This window comes from Anthonomus grandis, chromosome 1, assembly GCF_022605725.1.
Source record: "Anthonomus grandis grandis chromosome 1, icAntGran1.3, whole genome shotgun sequence".
Classification (NCBI taxonomy): domain Eukaryota; kingdom Metazoa; phylum Arthropoda; class Insecta; order Coleoptera; family Curculionidae; genus Anthonomus; species Anthonomus grandis.
Window position 1 is genome coordinate 34,825,536 of NC_065546.1, and position 27,723 is coordinate 34,853,258.

A 27,723-nucleotide genomic window follows, 5' to 3' on the forward strand; every position below is an offset into this window, starting at 1 on the left:
AAATATTTTAAATAAATATTTTATATGATTAAACATTTGTAGAAAATAAATAAAGTGTTCGAAAGTTACTTGTTGGTCGACTCGTTTCTGTCTTTGGCGCAAATGGGGTTCATGAGAGAGTGATGGTCGATGTAGTTGCCCAAAAGTCTTTTTAATTCAGCGTTTTCTTTGCGCAACTTTAGCACTTCGTCACAGATCGTTCTACGGTCTAACAATGGAGTAATATACTGATATGTGTTTTCTGTAAAAGTAAGCGATCTTGTATTACTTACCCTTTAAGATCTCATGATACTTCTTCAACCCTTCCAGTAAGGCGTCCCACAACTGCACCCTGTCCTCCCCAAAATTCAATTTGAACTTATCCCAGTAATATTTTATGTCGGCTTCGGTAAGGTATCTTGAGATTGTCATTCGTTTCTTTTCCAACCTGGCTCCAGTAGTAGGAACCCTAAAAAATTTGCACATTCATGCCTACTAAATTTTTATGTGGTAATGTTCAAGCGGTGTTGAAAACCAGAATATTGATATTTTGAGATGTGAAATTTTTGACAATTGACATTTAAGATGTATGGACTAAAAATAACCCTTTAAATGGTATTATAAAAATGTAAAGAACAGTTTTTCTCTGCCTATAACTCTATGACCCTTAAAAAACATGAAAAATAAGATTTTCTACTGCCTATCATCTAAAAACCATTAAACCAATTGGGACATATTGCGATATATCAAATTTTTGTCATTATACGTAGTCTAAAAATTGTATAATATACCCAGATGTTCCATAAATAAAAGTTTTGTTTGTAGCACTTTTTTGTATAACCCTGTATATAACATTTTTACGTAAATAAAAACCACATAGCATCACCTACAACTTTTATATTGCATATTTTTTGTGTGAAACAAAACAGATAGTACGGTAGCCAAATATTTAAAAAAACACCCAGTTTATGATGGAGATTCTCGATTCATGAATCATGATTCAAAATGGCAGCGGGACGCCATTTTGAATCCCACTAAATACTTTATGGTCCTAGAATATTAAGTCATTACCTCCACCCATTTCAAAATCCTTTTTTTTTCACATTTTTATTTCCATTTAAAATAATTAAACTTTAGGTGAACATTTTTAACACAGAAATATAACTATTTCACTACAAAAGTTGAAAATGTGCACCATTAACTTCCAGACAGTAAAATAATCTATTAGAGAACTCTTCACGAACATTTGGAAAGTGGCAACATTAATATTGCGACATGCATCAATTATTCTTTGACGTAGATCAAAGCTAGATTCTGGCTGGGTGACGTAGACTTTTTGTATCAAGTAGCTCCATAAAAAAGTCCAGAGGTGTTAGATCGGGCGACCTGGCTGGCCACTCCGTAGGCCCTCTACGACCAATTCACCAATTAGAGTAAGTATTAGTCAAATATTTCTGCTAAACTGAGGCAATGCCCCATCTTGTTAAAAAACTGTTTCCAACTCAAATTCATGAGGATTGTCTTCAACAATATCAAGGATCAGTGGTTCTACCGCATTTTCCAATTTTTGTCAATTTTAGTCTAAAAAAAGAGGTCCAACAATGTGATTCCCTAATATGCCAGCCCACACATTAATTTTTTCTACAAACAACACACCTACAAACAAATTACACCTGAAGAGGTGTAGTAAAGAAAATAAAAATGCGAAAAATAAAATTTTGATTGGCTGCCGTTTTGCTTTGGGTAGAAGTAATTACTTAATATTCTAGGACCATAAAGCAGTGGGAGCAAACGATGTCTCATGACTCCCCTTTCTATTTAATTTTATTTTTGTTAAAACTTTAATATGGCAGCGGGACGCCATTTTAAAGTTTTGCAAAATGAGCCAGGGACCAAAAAGTTGTATTACAGGCAAAAATACACAAAGGCCTTTACACAAACAGAGCTTTTGTAGAAATTTGCAGAAAAACGAGGTTAAGATGGTCGTTAACTTTTCTCCATGAAGCTTGGATGTACCACGTCAAGAAAATTTCTGTCTTTTTCAGATTCTGTAAAAATAAAGCAGAAAGAAGAGCATCTACTATGCGAGTGTCAATCCCTGACTCGCCAGAGATTGAAACACTTTGAAAATGTGTTTATTGAACCAGAGAACTTGAGACAACTTAATACCCAGAGTATTTTATCTTTTGCAAGGGCGACAAGATATAATTTTAACTTATCTGATATAACTTTTCACGTAACATAGAATAAAGGTATAACTAAAGATAGAGTCTTTTTGCGACATGTAGAAGGGCACGGAGTGCTGAACGGCCTCACTAGGTGTCTATTATAAAAACCGCCAAACTTTAAGAGGTGATTAAAAAAGTAATTTGCAACAAAACAGTGGTATAACATTTTTTCGAAAAGTTGTTAGTTCTTCTGGTATTTAACATTTTTTGATTTTGTCAAATTTCTTTGTTTTTTTTTCATATAAACAAGAATCTCCGTTATTCTTACCACCATATAAAATTTAGATATACCATCTGAAAGAGAATTAAATTTGCTATAAGATGGGTATATTTAAGTTTTTGAGTAATTTTTTATACCGGGTGTTATCAGAAGTTAAATGTAACATTTCGGAAATGTGCAAGGTTAGTGGTATCTTGTCGTTTTTCTAAAATTTGGAAAATAGGGACATGTTTTTGTTTTCAGCAAAAACTACTGCATTGAATATGCTTTCCAATGATATACTTACTTTTGTGATAGCTATTTGTTTTCACAGCAATATCATGGGCATAAGAAAGAAAACCACAAAAATTGAAAATTTTCAAATTATATATTTCTTGATTGACCAAAATTTAAAAAATCAAAATTTCATTAAACAAACCTAAAATTCTAACAACTGTTCAAAATGTTTTCCCTCTAGTTCAATACATTTGATGCATCTTCTTCTGACACTATCAACAACCGTTCAAGTTCAACGTGTTTTTGTCACATTTCATTGCAACACACACTAATTCGATTAATTAGTTGGTCTCGAGTATTAATGTTAATACTATAAACATTAGATTTTAATGTGCCGCAGACATAAAAGTCAAGGGACGTAAGGTCAGGGCTTCTGGGCGGCCATCTTACCGGACCGTATCTTCCGATCCATTTCTCCCCAAAGCATTGATTCAAGGAATTTTGCACAATTCTGCCATTATGGGGTGGGCATCCGTCCATTTGAAACCAAAGATCCTGTCTAACGGCTAAGGGGATTTCTTCCAGAAAGTCAACAAGGTCATTATTTAATAAATTTGAAAACTCATTGGAATTGAGCCGATCAGGAAGTATTACAGGCCCGAAAAGGCGACCTCTCATTAATCCTATCCATACGTTGACGCTTATCTCATGCTGGAAATGTGAAACAACAGTCGCATGAGGGTTTTCTGTATGCCATATATGGCATATATGACAAGAAATATATATATTTCTTATTTTTTTCTTCATTATTCCGGCTCTTGTAAATGTTGCTTTATCTGTCCAAAATATTTGATCTGTTCCCCACTCTTGCAACTTATTTAAGTACCACCTACAGAATTGAAGCCTCACCTCACCATCCACCGGCAATAAATCCTGGACTTTTTTCAAATGAAACGGATGCAAATTATTTTTTTTGAGAACTCTATGTACAGTGGAATGGTGAATCCTTAATGCAGCACCAATGCGGCGAGTACTTCTATCTATCTTTTGTAACAGCTCTCATAATCACAGGTTCCTGTCTCCAGCGTTGACCATTTTGACCACCTTCTCTAATCCGCAAACCTCGAAAGGAACCAGTTTCCCCACAGCGTCTGAACACTTCTGCAAATGTACTTCTATGGGGTTGCCGTCTATTAGGAAAACGAAGCGCATACTCCTTTGCTGCCTCCCGCGAGTTTCCATTTTCGACACCGTAAATAAATAATATGTCCCGATATTCAATGTTTGTGAAACTAGGCATTATTTTTTTAAGCACGTTTAAATCAAATTACTTATTTAACTACTTTAAGCCGAAGTGAAAGCTTAATGAAATATAAAATTTTCAATTTTTGTGGTTTTCTTTTATTTTGCCGATGATATTGCTGTAAAACAAATAGCTATCACAAAAGTAAGTATATCATTGGAAAGCATATTAAATGCAGTAGTTTTTGCTGACAAGAAAAACATGTCCGTATTTTCCAAATTTTAGAAAAACGACAACGAAGAAGATACTACTAATCTTGCACATTAACTTAACCTTTCCCAAATGTTACATTTAACTTCTGATAACACCCGGTATAAAAAATTACTCAAAAACTTAAATATACCCATCTTATGGCAAATTTATTTCTCTTTCAGATGGTATATCTAAATTTTATGTGGTGGTAAGAATAATCAATACTACCAAAATGTTTATTATTGTAAAGCTTACATGGGTTATGGTTTTGACGTTATACAATGTTTTAAGTTAGGAGACCAAAAATCAGCTAGTTTTAAGATAGAGATCTTTCTCCGGACATAAAGTTTAATTTAATATACAATGTGGTTTAAAAATTCACATAATATACAAGATGTCTCAGAGTTTTGCACTTTTATTTTATTTATAACTTATAAGGCTGTTCATATTAAATTGCCTACTTTTTCGCAATGGATCAAGCAATCCTTGGAAATTTATTGCCGGAATTGACAGATGCAATAATGAATCGGTTTGATGCACAATAATGTGCGATTTGCGTCCATAGTTTTTAAAAGAACTCGTCCATTATCTCAAAGAGACCTACGTAAGTCGAGACAAAATAAAATACTAAGTCTCGGTCTTAAAATATTTTTTGTATGTCCCGAAGGTTACATGTTTCGCTTAAAATAAAGCATCATCAGACCTTATTAACTAGTAGTATCTTTCACGAGATGACCTGCTTTGTACCCCATGTAAAACTCTCGGAGACACCTTGTATTAATATAAAACACTTACATAATATACTTACCAATATTTCATATTCTAAAAGACTCTTTTCAGAAGACTGAGAAATATCTTTAGCAGACAAAAGTATCGCATTTTTAAGAAATCCTTCTGTACTGCCAGCATAAAGTATAATGATTCGTTTGTCTCTTGAGCATAGAGTATTTAAAACACAATACGTCGTTTTGTGAATACGTCCCAATATATAATTCATAATACCTAATCATCATAATAATCCAACCCAAGCCAATGGTATTTGATTACGAGATTACGTCATGCGTAAAACCACGTTTCATCTAAATATATTATTATAACCGATTCCAAGCGGTCTATCGGTAATTACCGTTCCTAGATGGTATGAACCAAACACGTCCAAGCGGTTATAGTTATAAAATTCGTATCTCAAGCGGTTATAGTTATAACCGCTTGAGATACGTCACCAATTAGCCCTTTATACGTCATCCCTTTTTTTATGGAATATAACCAAACAGCTGAAACCTATCTGGACTTATTTCAAAATCAAATTGGACCCGCCTTGGAAGAAGTTGTTCAGGAAGATCAAATGATCTGGAACCAAATGAATGGTTGCCCGGCCCATAATGCCCGTATGGCTAGAGAGCGCTTGGAAAATGCTTTTAACGGCAATATAATTGGTCCACGGTACCGGATACTTTGGCCAGCCAGGTCACCTGATCTTTCACCGAATGACTTCTTTTTGTGGGGTCATCTAAAAAGTATCATTTATAAAAGTGTAAAATTTGAGAATCCAAACCAGTTACAAAACGCTATTTCGTTAGAATGTAATAAAATTTCCCAATATCAGTAACGTTAGAAATTCATTTTATGATCGGTTAGAATATTGTTTAGCTGTTAATGGGGGGTTGTTTGAACATTTGATTAATTGATGTAATTTTCTATTATTTTTAAAAAAGTTATTGTATTTTATTTTATTTTTCCACACTTAGTAAAATATTAAGAGTTCTGTTCTCTCTTTTTTCGGATCTATTTTCGATCTTCTGAGTTAAACATTTATAATTATTTATTGCAATGTCTTTGGACTCGAATTTACTAACAATATGTTTAATGGTTGAAATGGACCAGATAGGCTTGATGGGAAAATATTTCAGATACTGCTATTGGTTTAATTAAATTCTAAGTATGATAAAATTATTTTTTTAATAATCGATAATAATAATTGTTATTGGTTTAACTTCATCGTTATACTAAATAAAAGTTTAGATAAAAAAGTAATGTTAACGTGTCTTACTTTGAATGTATCGTTGTGAGATTGATAAAACGAAAAAAAAAAACATTTCTTGTATTCGGCTGTACGTCAAATTTGACAAAGCCTTATAACAAATTGTTTGCTGGTGGCTGGTGTCTGGTTTTACCTGAACCGAAAATTTGATAATTTTGCAATTACATTTAATTGAATAATTCAAGATTCGCTTATAAAAATTTTTTGAAACTTTGCACGAGGGTTTGCCAGATTGGTCTCTTCAAAAAGTTATCTTACATTTTTTCTGTAAAATGTACAGGGAAGCCAATAATTGACCCCCTTAAAATTTACATGGGATTTCCTATGTTCCGCTCGGCGACCACCCGGACGACCACCCGGTATATTATCAAGTCGAATAAAAAATGCTAAAATTGATTTCTATACAAGGTCTTTTCGGGCTATAACAAGTCCAAGAAGGACTTGGCACACTGTGAATGAGATTATCAATCATTACCCAACTAACAAACACATAAAATCTATAATTTACATTTTTCAAAATATGTATATCAATTTGGGTTTAAAGAAAAGCTTAGTATTGTTAAAAATTTGATGAAAGATACAAGCTAACGGCGTTTTTTCTGAAAAGATGAAACTGCTATTTCAGTTCAAGACTAGATATGGGCTGGTGCCATTTGACGCAGGAATGAAAAGGTGATGGCAAGAGTTATAAACACTTACTTGATTCAAATTCTTTAAATCTTAACACTAAAAAAAATAAATTTATTGCACTTGATATTTCTTGTAACACTCATTACATCATGACATCAGATAAGTATATGAGTAGCATGTCTTGTAGTATCATTATTGACTTACAGAACTGTGGCTTGGGGTACTGTATATAAAAAAGCTTCTACCTCCTAAAAAATCTCCTCTATTAGTTACACAAAAATACGCTGTCAAAATTATTTTGTTCAAGAATAGAATGTAGCTAAGCGATTTTTTATTTAAAGAGGCCAGTCTATTAAATTTAAGAATTGATTTATGGTTGATAGGAAATTTTAGGAACATATGCCAGGATATGTGTATTTTAAGATTTTAACTCCTTAGTCCTATTCTGATTGTTCTCTATTTTATAATGTGTTTGCTTTGTTACATTTGCTTTTCCCATTAAATTTAATAATAACATAAAACAAATAAACTTTTATGATTTTGATTTTATTTAAGCTGATGTAAGATATAACGTCCAACTTACCCCACTTTTTTCACGTAATAAGCTGTAACGAATTCCCTTAAGGCTTTTAAAACGTAAACCGGACTAATGACCAAAGGGTGGCGATAATGGCAAGAGTAAAGGTCCAAAATTCTCGATCCAGATACTCGGCGTTTTGATGATACACTTTTGACTTTGTCTCGGGATTTATCTTGAGAACTAAATTAAAAAAATAAGGCGTTTTCTAATTAAATGCCACTATTTAAACGGTATGGATTTTAGGTATATTTTAAGAAGAAACCTGCATCATATGAAAATACTCCCCAAATAACCTCTATAGTGTCTAAAAATCCGCGGAAACTGCATAATTATCATAATCAAAGGGATTATAATATCTCAAAAGTAAAGCTTGTATATTCTGATAAAATTTTTATATATTAGAAAGAATAACAATTACCTAATCTCAGGCCTAGAAATAGCACAAATATCTTCGAGCATTTCGGACTCAGACGAGAGCACAGACAAACTTTCCGGATCCTCCCTCAAATCGTCCACTCGTACCAATTCGCCGATAATTTCCCGGACTACGGCGTCCGGTTGACGTATGGCTTCCATTACTTCGTCCAGTTCGGGAATCATAAAATTTTCGGTGTCTCCCATCCCTATGGGTTAAGAATATTCTTGGAACATTCCAAGAAAGTTTACGATTCTTACTAAATCATGGTACTCACGTGAGAACATTGAGGAGATTTGTGAGCCTCCCCCGCCGGATTCGATTTTGCTCATGTTATTATAAGATTGCAATAAAACAGATCCTTGACATACTGGGCAGTAGGAATATGGCTGGAAGTGTTTGAATAAGATGTCTATGTAGGTGGTGCCTTGGATGCCTAGAGCCTGGAAATTTATGTTTTCTTTTTGGCAGGAAGGGCGGAATTTAATATTTAATTGAAGATTGCTTACGGTAAAAACGTTGTCCAAACGTACGAGATGCTTCTGGTCATCCATGTAACCTTTTAAGAGCTCTTTAAGTCGTTTTTTCCGCCAAAAATCCAGATTTGTCGGAGATTCTGGTTAAAATGTGTTTCAGGACCTTTTTATAATTCAGTCCTGCAGGTTCGTCCAGAAACAATTCTTCCTCATCCCCTGGTTGGCTTACCGCTGACAGTCTTTTTACTTTTATTAATTTGTTTTCTGTACTTGTTACAATATCTGCAATAATCAAAATAAAATAATCATTAATGTGCTGCAAGGAATAAAAGAATATTCCAGGATGTACGAGGATGGTTCTCCAAAACATGTACTGATATAGATTATAGGAAAACTTTCAAGAGAAAAATTTAGCAATGTGAGAGAGTCATTAGTTGATATGCAACTAAAATATTCTCATAGTTTTGGCATTTCAGACCTGCCGCCCTAACTAATACATAAAATGTATGCCATGTTATCAATCCTATTCAAAGTTTTTCGGTAAACCATCTGAATAAAACTGTAAAATTCTCAACAATAGGTACTGCACTTAATGGTAGGGGAGACCGGGGACAATTGAAACAGGGGACGGTTGAAACAGTCGCCATTTTTTTTAGACGCGAAGGTAAAAACTCGTGTACGCAGCCTCACAACGTTTGACTAATCCACATTTCTGCTCGACAGTGTGAAACTAGCAGTTGAGCAAAGGGGGTGTGTTTGCGCTCGGCTCTCTTATTTTATGTCAACAAAGTAATTTTTACGTTTCATCTAAAAAGTGTTAAAACAAGTTAGTGTAACCACTTTTTTGTTTTTAATCAATTTTTTTATGTTTTTGCTTAGGTTTAGCAGCCTAAACTTGTTAGTTTTAATTAAATAGTTTAAAAAAAAATAATATTTTGCCAAAAAAAACCTGAAGGGGACAATTGAAACAAGATGTAAATAATTTTACGGGGACGGTTGAAACATAATTTATAGAAGGCTTTTGGTATTATTCTTGCCTAAACTGATTAACTGATTGTAACAAACTCTCTGAGGGCTATTATTTTGTTATAGAATGCCACGTGAAAGGGTCAGGAACACAAATAGAGGTACCAAATCCAACTTGGTTTACGAAAATGCGTATAGGGAGATTATTGAAAATGGAGCATCCGTAAATCTGCGGCAGATTTGTTTGAACTGAATCATGTTACATTAGGTATATTTATTAAGCAAAAGAAAGAATCTATTGAACAAGGGTCCACTGAAACTATAACAATGGGATATAGGTGCGTACGACAAGTATTTAACGTTGAGCAGGAAAAATTTATTGTTAAATACATAATAAAGGCATCTCAAATATTTTACGGTCTATCGCCAAAAGAAATACGTAAGCTGCCTACCAAATAGCCGTAAAATATTCATTGAATATGCCGAATATATTGACTAAAAACTCATTGGCAGGAGAAGATTGGTTTTCCGGGATTATAAAACGTAATCCTGAACTATCAATCCGTTGTTCCTAGGCTACAAGCCTTTCAAGAGCGACCAGTTTTAACCCAACAAATGTACAACTTTTCTTTGACAATCTTGCCACGGTAATAGACAGATATAATTTCCAAGCGAAGGACATTTATAATATAGACGAAACCGGTGTTACGACGATACAAAAACCTAAAATCGTAGCAGAAAAGGGACGCAAACAGGTAGGGCACTTACATCAGAAGAACGTGGCAATAGCGGTAAATGCAATTGGAAAAAGCATTCCACCAATCTTTATCTTTTCAAGATTAAGATATCAGGATCATTTCGTTCGTGACGGTCCACCTGGATGCATTGGAGCAGGAAATGCTAGTGGATGGATGCAAGAAGATAAATTCTTGCTATACTTAAGACACTTTCAAAAACATACCAACAGTTCAATTAAAAATAAAGTTTTGCTTTTAATAGATACAATACAATACAATACAATATACAATACAATATATTAATTCAATTTTACAAAATATAAATCATTCAATAGCTAATAGACAGCAATACAATAGTCTATATTGGTACAATATCCCATTAACAAAATTACCTTAATATTATTGTAGCGTCTATCACGGAATGGAACATTTCACTAGACCGTTAGCTTGGCCTGTATCGAAATTTCCCATCCCTCGACCTGTGTGGCAATTTTCTGCTATTAAGTATAAATAATTAAAATGAAACCATATCATAACATTAAAATAATCTATATAATACATGCTAATATGCCCTAAATAGTTAATTCCATCTATATACAAAAGAAATAATTCCTATAAAGAGAAGCGCAAGAGAGGAGACAAGGAGACAAAACAACCCGGAATGAAGCAGCAGAAACAAGAGAAGCATTGGAAGAAGAGTCTTTCTGTTCTTCTAATTTTATTTTTATAGTGTAATACACATTTATCTGCTACGTTTCGTTCTTTTTTTTACATTAATCTTTTAAAGTGTTCGTAATGGTAAATGACGAAGTTTTTTTATCTCAAAATTTAAACCTTTTCTATGCTTATTTACTTCGACTTTAGACCTGTGGGCAGAAGCTTAAGAAATTTGGGAAGTAGAAACAGCATATTTCTTTGCAAGTGTGATTTGCTGAAAAAGTGCGATTGCAAATTCTTGTTTGTTTTAGAACGAGTATAATACTGATGGTCTAGTTCCCTAAAAATATCTTTAACCTTTCTGTAGTAACAAAGACATGCACTCACAAACAATCCTCTTAAATTTAGTACATTTAGTTCCGAATAAAGGTTGATTGTAGGATATTGATTGCTTTTGCTTAGGATAACCTTAAGTATTTTATTTTGGCATACTTTTAACATTTGCATGGCATTATCATTCAGACCACCCCAAATTACTAAGCAATATCTTAAAATTGATTCTACTAGTGAAGTATATACTATTTTTAGTGTTTTCTTATCTGAAATATTACGAAGCTGATAAAATTTATAATAAAGTTTTCTACGTTTTTTGGACGTTTCAAAAGCATGCTCATTCCAGCGTAGATACTGGTCAATGTATAAACCTAGGTATTTAATTTTATTAATTTTTTGTATGCAAGGACAAGGACAGTTGTTATTTAATAAATTACAAGTTGGGTTGTGAATTTTAATATTACTTTTTTAGGTTGATCACTAGTTGTCAAAGAGAAAGCTATAAATTTGGTCTTTGTTATATTTAGGGTGATTTTGTTTTCATTTATCCAGTTTTGAATTACATAAAGGCCTTGCTCTGCTTTCGAGTATACACCATCCCAGCTGTTGTCTGTGAATGTAACTGCAGTATCACCGGCGTAACAAATACCCGAACTATCTTGTAGTAATTTTCCCAAATCATTAATATAGATCAAGAATAAAATTGGACCCAGGACTGTCCCTTGAGGAACTCCAGTATTTACAACCATATCACTACTTAGGATATCATTACATCGCACTCTTTGCACTCGATTTTCCAAGTAAAATCTAAAAAGCTCCAGAGCTTGACCCCTTACTCCAACATTTTTTAAGTTATTTAACAGCAAGGTGTGGGAGACTGTATCGAATGCCTTTGCAAAGTCCATATATACTGTAAGACATTTCTTATTTTCTTGCATATCTGACATAATTTTTTTAAACCAAAAAAATATTGCATCAGCGGTGCTTTTATTAGATCTAAAACCAAATTGTGCATTAAAAATTATATTTTGTGATTCAAAAAATGAAATTAGGCGAGTCTTGACACATTTTTCCCACATTTTTGAAAAGTTACTTAGTAGAGATATGTGCCTGTAGTTTGTCATTTGATATGGATCGCCGTTTTTAAAAATTGGAATTACTTAAAGGTTAAGTTAATTATATGTGCTAAAGGATCTAAAATATATACATGAATTGTTTTAATTAATCTAACAGTTATACCATCCTCGCCAGGAGATGAATCTGATTTTAAGGAGTTAATGTGCATTATAAGTTCTTTTTTATTTACTGGTCCTGAAAAGAGAGTTTTATCTATAATATTTTTATTGTCGTTATTGCGTTGATTTTTTGAAATAATGTTATTTGCTATTGTTTCTCCAATTTTTGAAAAGAAATTATTAAAAAGATTAGAGGTTTGTTCTTTATTTTTTACAATATTGCCGGTTTCATCTTTAATTGTTATCATCCCTTTTCCATTATTTTTGTTGTTTCGCTAATAATTTTCCACACCTTTTTGTAATTTTTGCCTGCATGAGATTGATAACCATCAATCTTACGTAAGCATACCATGCTTGGACTTTTGCAAAGAAAACGGCATTGTTGTCCTCTCATTTCCCCCACACTGTTCACATAACCTACAACCTTTGGATCGATCGATTTATGGTCCATTTAAAAAAGCTGTAAATTCAACTTGCGATTCTTGGATGAGAAACAACCCAGGCAAAACGATGACAATTTATGACATCCCCAGCATCGTTAAACAGAGTCTCTCTATGGTTTTAACACAATCTAATATTGTTGCTGGATTCCAGTGCACTGGTATATGGTCGTTTAATCGAGATATTTTTACGGCTTTAGATTTTGCTCCATCATATGTAACTGACAGACCTGCTCCCGAAAATGCAGTTAAATATCCCCCAAGAAGTCCAGGCAGTAGGTTCAAGAGAGAATAAAGATTTAAGCAGCACTGATTCTTTTCCAAAATTAGTAAATTCTAACTCTCCAAGAGCGTCAACGAGCGGAACTGTTTCGTTAGAGCCACCAAGCACCCCGCCTCCAGTTGCATCTACAAGTGTCCAGTCAGCCTCTAACCTCTCTTTGGATGTGTTTTCACCTGAGCTATTAAGGCCGTTAGCAAAAGCTCTTCCTCGGAAAACTACAGAGAAAGCAAAAGTAGAAAGTCCACCATTCATACGGACACACCAGAAAAAGATGCTATTCAACAAGAATATGAAGCAAAAAAAAAGAAAAAAGTGAAAAAAAAATTGGTGATCCAAAAAATACATCAAAAACACCAGTGTCCAAAAAAACTCGTCAACAGAATAGTCAGGACGATAGCAGCAGTGACATTGAAGACTGTTTTTGTCTAGTATGTTTGGAATCGTATAGAAATAGCCGCTCAGGGGAAAAATGGGTGCAATGCATTGATTGCCACCAATGGTCACATGTAGAATGCACTCGTCAAGAAGATTTGTATATCTGTCATAACTGCATGTCAGAATAAATATTCTACTTTGCTAATTTATCTTTATTTCAGCATTAGGATAATTATTATGTTGTTTAACTTTTGAATAAAAAATTTGGTTTTATTTAAGTGTAAAAATTAAATGTATCAATGTTTTTTTCTTCGTATTTCTCAATTGAATATTATTTCAGTGCGAAAATAAATATTTTGTTTATTCTTAATGGTGTTTCAACTGTCCCTGGTATGTGTTTAAACTGTCCCCGTATCCGGGACAATTGAAACAATATAAAAGGCTATATGTTTCCTTTAATATCTTACAGGCATTATATAATAAGTAAAATAACCTGATTTAAAATATATAAGGAATTAATAAATGTCCTTGTAAAAAATTTTTTAGCTGTAAATATGGTTTTCTCTAAGATAAAAAAAATAAATATTTGGAAATTGTTTCAATTGTCCCCGGTCTCCCCTACATCCTTGGTATATTCAAATTCAAAATATGATTTATTGTTCTAAACATTTATATGGCTATGAACGAAGCTGTATAAAACAAAAAAAGTAGGTGAGAACAAACAACAAAAAATATATGAAATATACACAAAAATAAAGTGTTGATAAAACCTAAAGCTAAAAAAACACAATCAAACTTATACCAGTAGGAACTAAATACATTAAAAAGGAATCATTATAATATTATTCAATATGATAATAGAGTCTACAGCAAGCTACTTCCTGATCTCCCTTTTAAATATGTTAAAAAGTTTATGACTATTATAAGCAACAGAGTCATTGACCAGGGCAGATCTGGGAATGGACAATGGCACCCTATATATCTGCCTTGTGGCATTGGTCCTTGAGTACAAAGACCAATCCTGACTTAAACTGCCACCATATTTCTTGTGTATTAAAGATACCTTTTCAGGCATAAAGCGGCAGGGAAATGTTAAAATTTTGTCCGGAACAAAGAGAGTCTTACATGAATCTGTATCTTTGGCTTTATTCATGTACCTAATTGTCCTTTTTTGCAACAAAAATACTGAATGCATAAGAAGCCCAAAAACATATGCCATACCGTAAATGGGATTCAAGTAATGCCTGTTTGGTAGTATCTTTATCTAACTCATTGGAGATTATCCTAATTGCAAAGCAGTTTGATGCAATTGTTTGACTCAGTTGTTCAACTTTAGTTTATCTATTTGAATACCTAAAAATTTGGTATCTGTTGTAGTGCTTAAAAATTGGATTTCTGAGTAAACTGGTCCCAAGTCACATTTAAATGAGATCATGTTAGTTTTTGACCATTAAAACAAAGTTTATTTGAGTCGCACCATGTTTTAACTAGAAGCAGGTCATGATTAACAAGTTTCGCCAGGATGTGGTCATCCATATCACTTCGCAAAATAGTAAAAATCCCCGAAATCTTAGGCTCATAAAATCGTTAATATAAAACAAAAATAAATTTGAGCCAAGAACCGAGCCCTGAGGTACCATCATTCAATGTTTGCTGAGTAGAAGAAATACCATCAAAACACACAGACAATCTATCGCTCAAATATGAATGGAATCATTCCACTCCCATACCCATGAAACCATAGATATCCTAACTTACGCAACAGTATTCTGTGACTAACACAATCGCAAGCTTTTGTTAAGTCACAGAACAGTGCCGCTGCAACCGGTCAGTCATTAACTTATTCAGACTTAAAAATTGCGTCACTTGTAGATTTTTTTTCTAAAAATTCGAACTGAGCAGACCTTAATATATTATTTTTTTAGTGTGAAATTTAAAATTCGTTTCTTAACTACCTTCTCTATTATCTTTGATTGAGTTGGCAAAAGTGCTACTAGTATGTAGTTCGAGAATTTCCCCACCCTTGAACAATGGGATTACATTAGCAACCTTCAAACAAAGGGAAAAAACACCCGTGGCAAAAGACATATTTATAGCTTCTATCAGCGCTTTAAGAACATTATGGGGGAGATGTTTAAATATTTTAGACAAAATTCCATCCCGCCTTAAAGCTTTGTTATTTTTTAATTCGAAAATTATTTGTTTAATTGCAATAAACAAAGAGAAAAACGTTTCATACACAAATGCTGATATTCGAACAAGAATTTTATAACCCAAAAACATACCGTGAATAAACTTTGGTTCCACATGCAAAATCGCCACCTTATAGCTGTTCAAGGTTTTTTTATCGATTATATTATTGGTTGGCGGGTCCCAATCCAGCCCCATCTGTTGTTCGTACAGCACCTTATCGGTATCCAAGATCTTTTCCAACACCTCCAGCACCCGATTCTTGTTCATCTCCCATAACATGTGGAACTTTTCATCGTTCACGTGGGCGAAATGGTCGGCTTTCGCCTCCACATCCAAAATCGATTTGTGCAGCTTCCGAATGTTATCGGAGTATTTTTTGATTTTATTCGACATGGAAGTTTCGTATTCGGATATTTGACGGCGTAGGTCGTTGATTACGTCTTGCAGCTTATTCATTCGTCGTTTTTGTTGGGATTTGATTATGATGTTTTCGTCCTCGCGTTTTTTTAGGATTTGATAATTGTAGTCGAGTTTCTCGCTGTTTAGTAGAGCCAAAGCTCTAATTTCTTCCAGTTGCCTTTGCAGCTCCTCTATGTCATTTTCTAGTTTGATTTTCGTCTCTCTGAAGTGCTCCTAATAATTAATCTAGTATTATTTATGAGATATTTAAAAACTGATGATAGGAACCTGAAAATCCAGTCTTAAATCCCCCATTTTCTGGTTAAACTCCTCCACTTGCTCAAATTTCTTATTCATATTGGACACTTCCTGGTTCTGCCTCTTCCTAAATAATTCTTCCCATTTTTTATCAGTGGCATCCACCAAATTCTTTCTTTCTTGCATAACTACATGCTCCAGAATTTCCAGTTCATCGCGATAAGCTCTCCTCATGAATGATATCTGTGAATAAACATTCAATAACTAATAATTCAAAATAAATAGAAATTTCTAAACCTGTTTTTCAATCCTTTCAGACAAAGTATTGATGTCTTCAATCTGCTTATTTTGGTCCTTAGTAAATTGCCTTTCAGCAGCCTTAAGTTCATCATTAAGCATGGCAATAATTGCGTCTTTCTGACTAATAAGCATGTCACATTTTTCTTTTTGATCTATGATTGCCTCATTGATTAAAAGAGGATCATTGTGCTTTTGAATGTTCTAAGTAAAGTAAAGTTTATTCTATTATAAAAATCTTACAATCGTCATAACAGTTATGTATACAGGGTGTTCCGTTGATCATATTACAAACTTCTAGGGCAGATAGAAAACGTCAGAAGAAAAACAAAGTTCATATAAACATGGGTCCGGAAAAGCTTCCTCAGGGAGCTAGAGCTCTTTGAAAATAACCTTTAAAAACTAGTTTTTTTTTTTAATAGCTCCGGAACTACTTTAGCTACCGCAACCAGTTTTGGGAGGTAAATTATTGTTAGTACGTTTATTTTTTTGAACCTACTAAATAAAAAAAATATTTACCAGGGGCTTCAGAATCAGGGGGGTATTTGGTAAATGTAGGCCCATTTCTTTAAGATTTTTATTTCTGCCCGTTTGGGCATTAGATTATGATAAGTCGGTAAATATCACCGTTTTTGTGAAAATGGACTAAAACCAAACTAAGATACAGCACCTGAATTAATTATTTTAATAATAATAATAATGCTAATTCATTGCCACTCTCAGTATTTTTTAAATTTGTCACTGTCAGTATTTTTTACATGATATTAATTCCCTTTTTATTACGGTTAAGTAATGGAAGAATATACTTTTGCTGAATACGCCGATATGCTTTTAATTTATGGGGAAGTTCGATGTAATGGTAGAGCTGCTTCTCGACTATATAAAGAGCGGTTTCCCGAAAGGCCAATCCCATCTCACACACTTTTTGAAAGGGTCAATCAACGGCTCAGGGAGACTGGCTCCGTTAAAATAAAACACCAAGATAATGGCGCGCAAAGGAACATCCGAATCCCGGATTTTGAGGAAGAAGTGCTTCAGCGATTTGAAGACAACCCATCAGTAAGTACTCGAGCAGTAGCTGATGCGATGCATGTAAATCATGTTAGGGTATGGAACGTTGTTAATGAACAGCTTCTTCGGCCCTACCACCTGCAAAAGGTGCAATCATTAGGACCCAATGATTTTATGCCCCGCGTGAATTTTTGCCAGTGGTTTCTTGACCGGTGTACAGAAGAACCTCAATGTCCAAAATATGTCCTTTTTACTGACGAGGCTTTATTTACAAAAGAAGGCATTTTTAATTCTAAGAATAATCATGTGTGGAGTGAGGAAAACCCTTATGGTATTCATTTTAGGAGCTATCAACATACGTTTTCGGTCAATATGTGGGCCGGCATTGTTGGAGAACGCTTAATTGGTCCAATTATGTTGCCTCCTCGTTTAACGGGAAATATTTATTTAAATTTTTTAAGAAATGTACTGCCAGAACTATTAGATGATCTGCCCCTAAATATACGACCGAACTTATGGCTACAACACGATGGAGCACCAGCTCATTTTTCACTTATTGTCCGCGAGTTTATAAATGAAAATTTTGGAAGGCGCTGGATTGGCCGCGGAGGCCCTGTCACCTAGCCAGCGCGCTCACCAGATTTGACACCCTTAGATTTTTTTCTTTGGGGGCATATGAAAAGTCTCGTATATGAAACTTCCGCAGCTGCTGAAGTAATCCAAACCACGCCTGATATTTTAAACCACGTTAACCTTAATATGGTGCGTAGATACAATAAATGTATCGATCGTGGCGGCCGGCATTTTGAGCAATTAATATTTTAAGTTTATTTTTGTAATACCAATCTTTAATAAAATTTGTTTACCTTTCTAAAATTGTTAATTTGTTGGTTTTTTATTACACTTAAAATCATTTAAATATTTTATGCCTTAAGGTAATTAAAGTGACAGTTAATTAATTTGAGTACCAATTTAATAAAGTGGCTACCTTAACTTTTTTTTAACATTTATTTTTTATTTACGCCAGATTTTTTTTTCAATTGTTTATTAATAATAATAGGTAATTCATTTTTGTATCTCATAACTTGCTTTTCGTCAATTTTCATAAAAACGGTGATATTTACCATTTACCGACTTTTACTAAGAGCACCTTTTTTATGTAAAAAGCATAGGAACATCATAATCTAATGCCCAAACGGGCAGAAATTAAAGTCTTAAAGAAATGGGCCTAAGTTTACCAAATCCCCCCTGATTCTGAAGCCCCTGGTAAATATTTTTTTTATTTAGTAGGTTCAAAAGAATAAACGTACTAACAATAATTTACCTTCCAAAATTGGTTGCGGTAGCTAAAGTAGTTCCGGAGCTATTAAAAAAAAACTAGTTTTTAAAGGTTATTTTCAAAGAGCTCTAGCTCCCTAAGGAAGCTTTTCCGGACCCATGTTTATATGAACTTTTGTTTTTCTTTTGACGTTTTCTATCTGCCCTAGAAGTTTGTAACATGATCAACGGAACACCCTGTATAAATAATAATAAATAATAAATAAACGTTTATTATGCAACAACAAAATATTACATAAAAGGTAACATTCACATAATATGTTCTTCCATGCTACCTAAAAAATATAGTATTAGTGGACAGTTTTAATACAATACTACTTTATACTACAATCGTTTCCTAAAATTACTTAACATTACAATAAAGGTATATGTGAATTTTATAGAAAAGCCTTGTATTTCTTGTTGAAAGTGAAAAGTGAGCGATCTTATTAAGTTGTATACTTCAGAGTTTCACAAAAATACACCCTGGTAGGCAAATGAGTTTTAAAAACCTTCAGTTCTATGCACTGGTATTTGAAATGTTATGTTTCTTAGGCGGTGACTATGTAAATCTTGTCTTGCTGTGAAATAATCTGAAAGATATTTAGGGTACCTCGACGTAAATTCTATAAACAAACTACCCAAAATGTAAAGCTGCTCTCCTTTCATATTTTAGTATTTTACTGTCAACATATGTTGGTGTTATGTGATCAAATTTTTGTAGACATTTTGAGCTAACTGAATTTTATTCTTCATTTCAAGAGTGAGGTAATTGTAAAAAACAACATTGCAGGAATCTAGCTGTGACCAAACAAGAGCCTACACAAGCATTAATTTGATAATTTTGGGCAAATAATATTTAAATTGATACAAACTTTTAAGTAAAGCGTACATGCACTATAATTTTTTATTGACATGTACCTGAAAGTTTAGGACCTCATCAAAAATTACAGCCAGATTTTTTGCTGATGCTGAACAAGGAAGGACACTGTTTATATGCAAAGTAGTCAAATTAGATTGAAGAAATTGTTTTTTTAATGTATTAGAACCTATGAGTAACTATATGTTCTTGTTAGCATTCAAAATCATCTCATGCTGTCTTGACCATTTAAATATTGAGTTTAAGTCCTGATTAATTTGCTGCATACATTGACATGAGACAGGAGAAAATCCGGATAGCAGCTGTGTGTCATCTGCATAAAGATTTACAGAAGAAAACCAAATTTGCTCTGGAAGATCGCTAGTGTAGATGCTAAATAATAAAGGCCCAAGAGCACTCCATAACCAGTTACAACAGGTTTATATCTCGCTCCATCCAGCTCTACAATCTGTGTCCTCAGTTGAAGATAACTTTGAAACCATTTGCAAACACTTACTGAAAAACCGAAGAAGCTCATCTTAGCCAACAGCATCTCATGATTTATGAGGTCAAAGGCCTTACTGAAATCCAACAGTACCAGAGAAGAAACACAAGAGGAGTCCATATTGGTTGATATCTCAGAAGCTACTTTTGTCGGGGCTGTAGCTGTTCCATGATTTTTCCAAAAACCAGACTGTACTGAGGGTATAATTTTATGCATATTTACAAATGCAAGCAACATATCCAACACTATTAATTCAAACATTTTGGCAAAGATGAGTAAAAGAGAAATTGGTCTTAACTCTGAAAGATTTTCAATTCTATTTTGCTTTGTTAGGGGCATAATACTACAAGTTTTCCATATTTGTGGAAATTCCCCTTTGTCTAGAGATAAATGAAACACCTTTGTGAGAAATGGAGCAACAAGCTCAATACTAAAAAGAACAAGATTATAACTTATTTGGTCAATACCAATGCTTTTTGATTTTATTCTTTTAAATGACATGTATATATTATATTCTGAGATGTCTTTAAAAACAAGTTAGGCATTATTAAGCTTTTCCAGCCTTGTATCCCGATAGAAATTCAGTAGTAAATTATCTATAGGTATGGCCAATCGGTATACATCTGCAAAAGCAACTCTTATTTCATTGACATCTTTCAGATGAGTAGGTATTTCACTGTTTTTATTATCCTTTATATTCCAATCTTTTAACTTATGCCAATTTTTTTTGTATCCCTTTTATGTTTGTGGAGTTCAAATGACATATATGCCTTTTTTTCACGAATAGCAAAACACGGAATAGAAAAATACGGATTTAGGGGAGTGGCTTTGGGGTGGTTGAAGTCATACCTGTCTGGCCGCACCCAGAGGGTGGTTGCATCTGGATTTTCGTCAGGGATAGCACATCTTAAATGTGGTGTACCTCAAGGGTTAGGTTCTATTTTATTTTTATTATACTTTAATGACTTAAGCTCTTTATCACTGCATGGACTAGTGGTTCAGTTTGCCGATGATACTACAATTCTGTGGCATAACAAAGATCAAAAAGTAGTCAGATCTCTCATAGTAGAGGACCTTCACAAAATTAAAGAGTGGTGCATCTGCAATCAGCTTGTATTCAATGTTGATAAGACTTTTGTTCTGGGCTTTAAGTGTAATGTAGAGGGTTTTTTATTTGATGAGCAGAGCCCACTACATGGTAGGGATTATTGTCGATTTGTCGGCCTCTTCATTGATGAGAGTTTAAGGTTTGACAACCACGTTTTGAGCCTTGCTGCTAAACTTTCTTCTGGTTGTTTTGCAGTCAGGGTTGCCAGGCATGAGTTGGGGGGGTTGTTTGCTCGTCAGTTTATTTCGCCTTAATAGACTCTCATATCCGTTATGGGTTGCCATCTTGGGGTTTGTGCTCCAAGGGACTCCTTAACATAATTTTTACTATTCAGAAAAAAGCATTAAGGTATCTGTGTGGTGTTGGTCTGAGAGTCTCTTGTAAACCTCTTTTTGTAGCTGAAAGAAATTTAACAGTTTTCTCACTCTTTATATTGGAAACTGCACTCATTGGAAAAACACTCATACATAAGTCTGTAAGTCCACCATCCTGCACCAGTCTATGACTGTATTATATACTCGTCCAGGGGGCAACTTACCTCTTCCAATCCCCACCTCCTCACTTACGAGAAACTCTCTTATATTTATTGGTCGTAAAATATTTAATCATGTTCCGTTTTCGATTAGGACTGTTACAGACCTTAAAAATTTTAGAAAAGAACTAAAGAAATTAATCTTACCAAAAGCTTACTACAGCATTGAAGAGTATTTTAATGACTCATTTTAATATTTAAAATTAATTATATATCTGTTGATCAGATTTATTTAATTTTTTTTTATTATTCTTGTTTTATGTTGGTTCTCGCCTTTTCTTTTCTTCTTTTTTGGTTTTTTCTTTGATTATATAAAATATGCTTCTATGTACAATCAAAATCGATTCTGTATTCTGTTTTTGTCCTGTATCCTGTATAACCAAATGAATACTAGTATTTTTAAATTCTAGGATTAGGAAGCTTTTAGCACAAGTTTGTAAACTTACCAAATAAAGTATATTTTGACTTTTGACTCCTTGATATATAGGTAGAAGTCTTTATGTTTAGTTTGACCAGTTTTTTAAACTTATTAATACTTTTAAATTTTATTAAATTTTTTACTTATTTAATAATTTGCTTTATTGTATCAATATATAAAGCTTGTACTTTTCCTTAATTATTGAATGTTTTAGGGGAGCATGCTTATTGAAGATTTCGTTAAGATTATTACTGAAATGAATCACTTTATCATTTAAAAATGCTTGCTGCAAAATAGATTCATAATCTATATGCTGTACATCTAGCCCAAACTGCCTCATATTGAAGATTTTTAAATCTCTATAGCTTATACCCTTATTAAAAATTATATTTAAATTGCCTATTAAGATTATGTAGTCATAAGAAAGAAAGAAAGAAAAAAAGAAAGAAAGAAAGAAAGAAAGAAAGAAAGAAAGAAAGAAAGAAAGAAAGAAAGAAAATGTGCTATATTAGGTAAGAATAATCTTGTGTACAAGCATCCTACAAGCTAAAAAAACAAAACAAAAATACAATTTCAAAAATTGACAAAACAATGAACAAAATGAAACACAAGAACACAAAACTTTTTGAACATACTTGAATTAAAGATAACTAAATAAAACAATCAATTACTAAATAATGATAAACTTTTTGACAAACCAGAGAAGAAAAAAGGAAAAAAAAATCTTTCCAACATGTCCAAGGTTAAAACCTATCATTAAAAAACTCATCCAGGTTATAATATGCCTTAGCCAATAAAAGCGTCTTCAATTCTCTTTTAAATTTCTTAACATCCGATATATGTCTAACACATAGAGGAACATGATTGTACATTTTTTTACTTATGTAAATTAATGAGTTTTTAGTAAGGGAAGACGTAGGAATAGGTAGGGGAACATCATTTACACGACGAGTCAAATGGCCAGTGTCAGAGGGTAGTTTGGGAATTTTATGAATAAGACCAGCTGTTTCTAAGATAAAGAGTGAAAAAAGAGTTAGGATTTTTTCAGAAATGAAGAGGGGTTTGCAAGAATCTCTTAACTTAGCAGAACACAGGTATCTAACTGCTTTTTTTTTTATAACAAAGACAATATTAAGTAGCCCCTTATTGGTTAAACCCCAAAAATGCAAGCCATACCGAATATGAGATTCAATAAGTGAAAAATACACTGAACGTGCAACCACCCCTCCCAGCTCTTGTTTTGCCATTCTTAATGCAAAACATCCAGAAGATAATTTCCCAGCTAAATGTAAAATATGATCTTCAAACCGAAGGCGACCATCAATGGTAATTCCTAGGAACTTGCAGCACTCTTTATTCTGCAAGAGGGAATTTTCGTCAAACATCAGACCCTGAACATCGCACTTAAACTCCATAATAGACGTCTTTCTTACATTAAACACGAGCCTGTTCGAAGCACACCACCCTGATAAAATCTGAAGGTCTTCAATGATACAAGTCTTAATATAATCAAAATTTTTAAGGCTCCATAGTATGGTGGTATCATCAGCAAACTGAATGCAGTTTCAATGAACTCAAGTCATCCACATACAGTAAAAATAACAGTGGTCCCAACACTGAACCCTGGGGAACGCCGCATTTTAGGGATCTAGAAGCAGATAAACGTCCAGACACTGAAACCTTCTGAGTACGATTTGATAGGTAGGACTCAAGCCATCGCAACGCTACGCCCCTAAAACCATATTTATCGAGCTTAAATAGCAGTATTCCATGATCCACACAGTCAAATGCTTTGGATAGATCACAAAACATTGCCGCCGATGACTCTCCAGAATTCAAGGACACATAGACGCACTCCAAAAAGCTAAAAACAGCATCATGAGTCCCTTTACCGGCTTGAAATCCAAACTGATTTGCAGACAAAATGCCATTATGATGTAAAAAGGACAAAATTCTGCTTTTTGCAAGTTTTTTAACTATCTTAGAGAGGGTAGACAAAATAGAAATGGGACGGAAATTACAAGGCTGATCCAAATCTCCACCCTTATAAAGAGGGATAACCACTGCCTCTTTTAAACATGAAGGCATAATCCCAATATGTAAAGAATTGTTTATGGCAGAAACTAAAGCATTTAAGGCTGAATCAGGCAAAAAGAGTAACAACCTCGAAGATATCCTATCAGCTCCAGATGATTTATGGTTTTTTAGGCGTTTGATTTCATTTTTTACTTTGGAAAGATCGACAGGATGAAAAAAAAATGAATGTTTAACCGACACTTGTTAAAGATACTGTAAGGGATCAATGTTACTACGAATGCCCTTGAGCAAGATATTAGGTATATCACAATAATAGTCGTTTAAAATGTCAGGTCTTAACTCCAGTTCAGATACTTTTCTATGGCAATGTCTAAAATCATTAATAATCGACCAACACTCTCTTTGCCTATTTGATGACATATTTAAGAGATCCCTATAATAATTAGATGCATTTTCAAGTCGTAAGAATTTAAAATACTTAAATATGAAGTAGACATATATTATTCAAAAAAGTGTACCTAACCTGTGGGGGTTTATACAATGTTCCTACCAGAAAATTTCTTATAAGTATTTTATATTTACCCATAGTTGTTCAACCATATTTTTGCTATTCTTGCTATAAGAGACACTTTCATTCAGAACTGTACTTTTTAAACACTGAGCTACATACAAGCATAAAATTAAGAAAGGTAAATGTTAAAATTAAAATATTACATACTAGCTTAAAATTAGTTAAAAAAAAAATGCTAAAATAAATCACAATGTTGACAAGAGATTAGAGATTTAAAACAACAAATGAAGCTTTAATTGATTTTTTAGTTAAAGGTTAGCATGCAGAATTTTGTAACTATAGCAGAAGGGATGTTCTTTAACATTCCTTTAACTGTTGAAATATATTGTTTTTATGGCAATGTTTTTATGTGAGCAGGTATTTGTTAAAGAATGTGGGCACATAGTTTTTGAGCCTAAAAAAGGGCATGTGTAGGTTCGCAGCTTGTCTTGTGTTATAAGAATGTAATTGCAATACTTGATTCTACGTGTTTGAGTTTCTTCTTTCTTTTTGTATATAGGAGGCATTCAAAAAGATATCTAGTCAGCAAAGTAAGTATTTTTATCTTTTAAATATCTAAAGTATGTGTATGTAATTCCTAATGCAAAATAAAGATTTTGTATATTAATCAACTTACAGACCATTTTGTTGCAATACTTTGAAAAAGTTCAACAGCAGATTGAGCCTCTTCTTCCAGTTTCTCAAATATTTTTTCTTTATTTATGCCTTCATTCTCTCTTCGGTCCACTTCTCTCGAATCATTGGCTATTCTTACATTTGATATGTATTCCTCACCTTAAAATTCTTCCTAATTATATTTCTGGAAATTAAATGTATAACATTACCTTCAAGTAAAAATTTCTCCAATAAATCAGCACTTTTCTTAATTTGGCTTTGAATTTCATCATCCTTCTCTATTTCTAAGGTGGACTTATCAACTGGAACATTCTGTTTACTAAAAAAAAACATGAAAGAATCAAAAATGGGGTTTTATAAATAAAGCTCCAAATAGTCCTTATATACAAAACTGTATTTAAAATAAATAAACTTTAAAAGCAGATCTTATTATTATTGATAAATATTTCTTTTTAAAAGGAATATAATATATACAAGCAAGACACTTTAAGACTTATTGTTAACTATTAAACAGTTCCAACATTTGCTTCTTTTTCTCCAAGGAGACCTTATATTGCCTATAAGATCTTACAATATCATCATATTCCTTACAAGACACTTGGGCATATTTCTGCTTCAGATCCTTTAACCTTTCAATTTCCCTTTGAAGTTCCACTTTTTGTTTCTTCATATCTTCCATAACCTCTCTGTATGCTTTTAGTGAGTGGCTAGACTCCATAAAAATGTCTATGCTATACTTGTCTTTCATAAGTTCTGATTTTAAATTGTTAATGTGACTCTTACAACTGTATTCCTTGTATTTTTCATCCGCTACTGTGGGTACTGTACTGGTTTTTAGATTTCTTAAGTCCTCCAGCAATTCTAGCAATACTATTTGGTTTTTTGTGTACGCCTGGTGCTCAGCAATAAGCTGGTTTCTCTGGTCAAATAACTGTTGATCCTCAGAAGACAATTCAAATGGGGACTCAATTTTAACAACATCACTTGTGCACTTATCTCTCCTGTTATCGAGTTTAGTTTTTAGACAGCTTTGTAGCTTATTGCCTTCTGAGTAAGTTAACTCAGTAACGTTCCGTGGGACTCCCAAAATAGTTTCATCACAAGATGAATTATCAAGTCTGATTTGAGCCACCCGTTGGCTTAATATTATACTCTTAATTTTCTCTCTCAGCTCGCTGTCCAAGTTATTGCTGTCCTCCACGCATTCCTCCACCACATCCATAAGAATTTTATGCTGTTGATACTGGGCATATTCGATTTTTAAAAATTCCGTCCAGTCTTTAACTTCTTGTTCCAGGGCCGCTTGGTCCGTCGTTTTTGGATTTTCGGTCAGGGAGGTTTCCGCCCGTGAGGTTGTAGCATCGGACATACTTAGGCCTAATTGTATTTAAAATTGTTTTAACTAATCGTAATTATTAATTTACTATCCAAAACAAGAAATTTGAATTGCCGATACTGCCATTGTTTAGTTCAGTTTGACAGCTATATGACGGCTAACACAAGCAAGTAGGTTTGTCTTTCGTCATATAGGCAACACGCTTGTCTCCACATTCCTTAATATATATTTTTTTAATAATTTTTGCAAAAATTAGTCGATTTCTTAAACCGACTGTTCTTAAATTGACTTTTCATTAAATCGATTTCTTATACTGAACATATTCTAACCTTTTCTTAAGGGCTTCCCATCGCCTTTCGATTCTTAACCTTCGCGCTAACTTGCGCTCATTCGGATCGGAAGAGGTAACTTGCGGCTCCAGTTCCTCCATGGTAAGATGGTCGGTTAAAAAACTTTTCACGGACATTCTTGTACTTATGAATATTTAAACAATGCCAAAAATTAGTCGAAAAATCGCTTGTAAAAAGCCGCAATTTCAAAATTCGATCAAACTTTCATTGACAGACGTCAAAAATATGAGTTTTAGCGGCGTTGCCACATGATAGAATATCAACATCCTGATAAGGTAGCGAGTTTTGTTTTCTTTGAACTTTTAAAAAGTTTCAAACCTAAATTTTTTTTTCCATGGAATAATATTTACCAGCCCAAGAAGAAAATGTATAAATATATACCAGGAATCAAGCATGAAATGTTACTAGGCATGATGCCCATAGGCAAATAAACAATTATTCAATTTAAATCTATCTTAAGATAATATAGCTTTGACTTAACAATACATTTCTAAAACTAACACGTTATTTATAACAAATGGTTGAAATGAAATTGAAATTGTCAAAACAGTGGGCTACCAAGGCAGTTTGTTGTGCATATAGGTCTCCTGATGAAACCGTCATGCCCTACC

General features: G+C 33.5%; 2 protein-coding genes across 2 annotated transcripts; both read right to left on the minus strand.

Annotated features, from left to right (window-relative positions):
* Positions 1-3: 3 nt before the first annotated feature.
* On the minus strand, positions 4-27,336 carry LOC126734212 (dynein regulatory complex protein 1). The gene is given in 13 exon segments (XM_050437750.1): positions 4-208; positions 273-448; positions 7,393-7,569; positions 7,808-8,012; positions 8,082-8,247; positions 8,314-8,388; positions 8,390-8,562; positions 15,592-16,132; positions 16,187-16,399; positions 16,454-16,657; positions 25,428-25,585; positions 25,636-25,745; positions 27,092-27,336. Coding segments are annotated over 13 exon segments (2,478 nt in total). The 5' UTR covers positions 27,229-27,336; the 3' UTR covers positions 4-65.
* LOC126734229 (GRIP and coiled-coil domain-containing protein 2-like) lies at positions 25,802-26,938 on the minus strand. The gene has a single exon (XM_050437766.1). The coding sequence runs from the start codon at positions 26,793-26,795 to the stop codon at positions 25,926-25,928; it is 870 nt and encodes a 289-aa protein (XP_050293723.1). The 5' UTR covers positions 26,796-26,938; the 3' UTR covers positions 25,802-25,925.
* Positions 27,337-27,723: the final 387 nt, after the last annotated feature.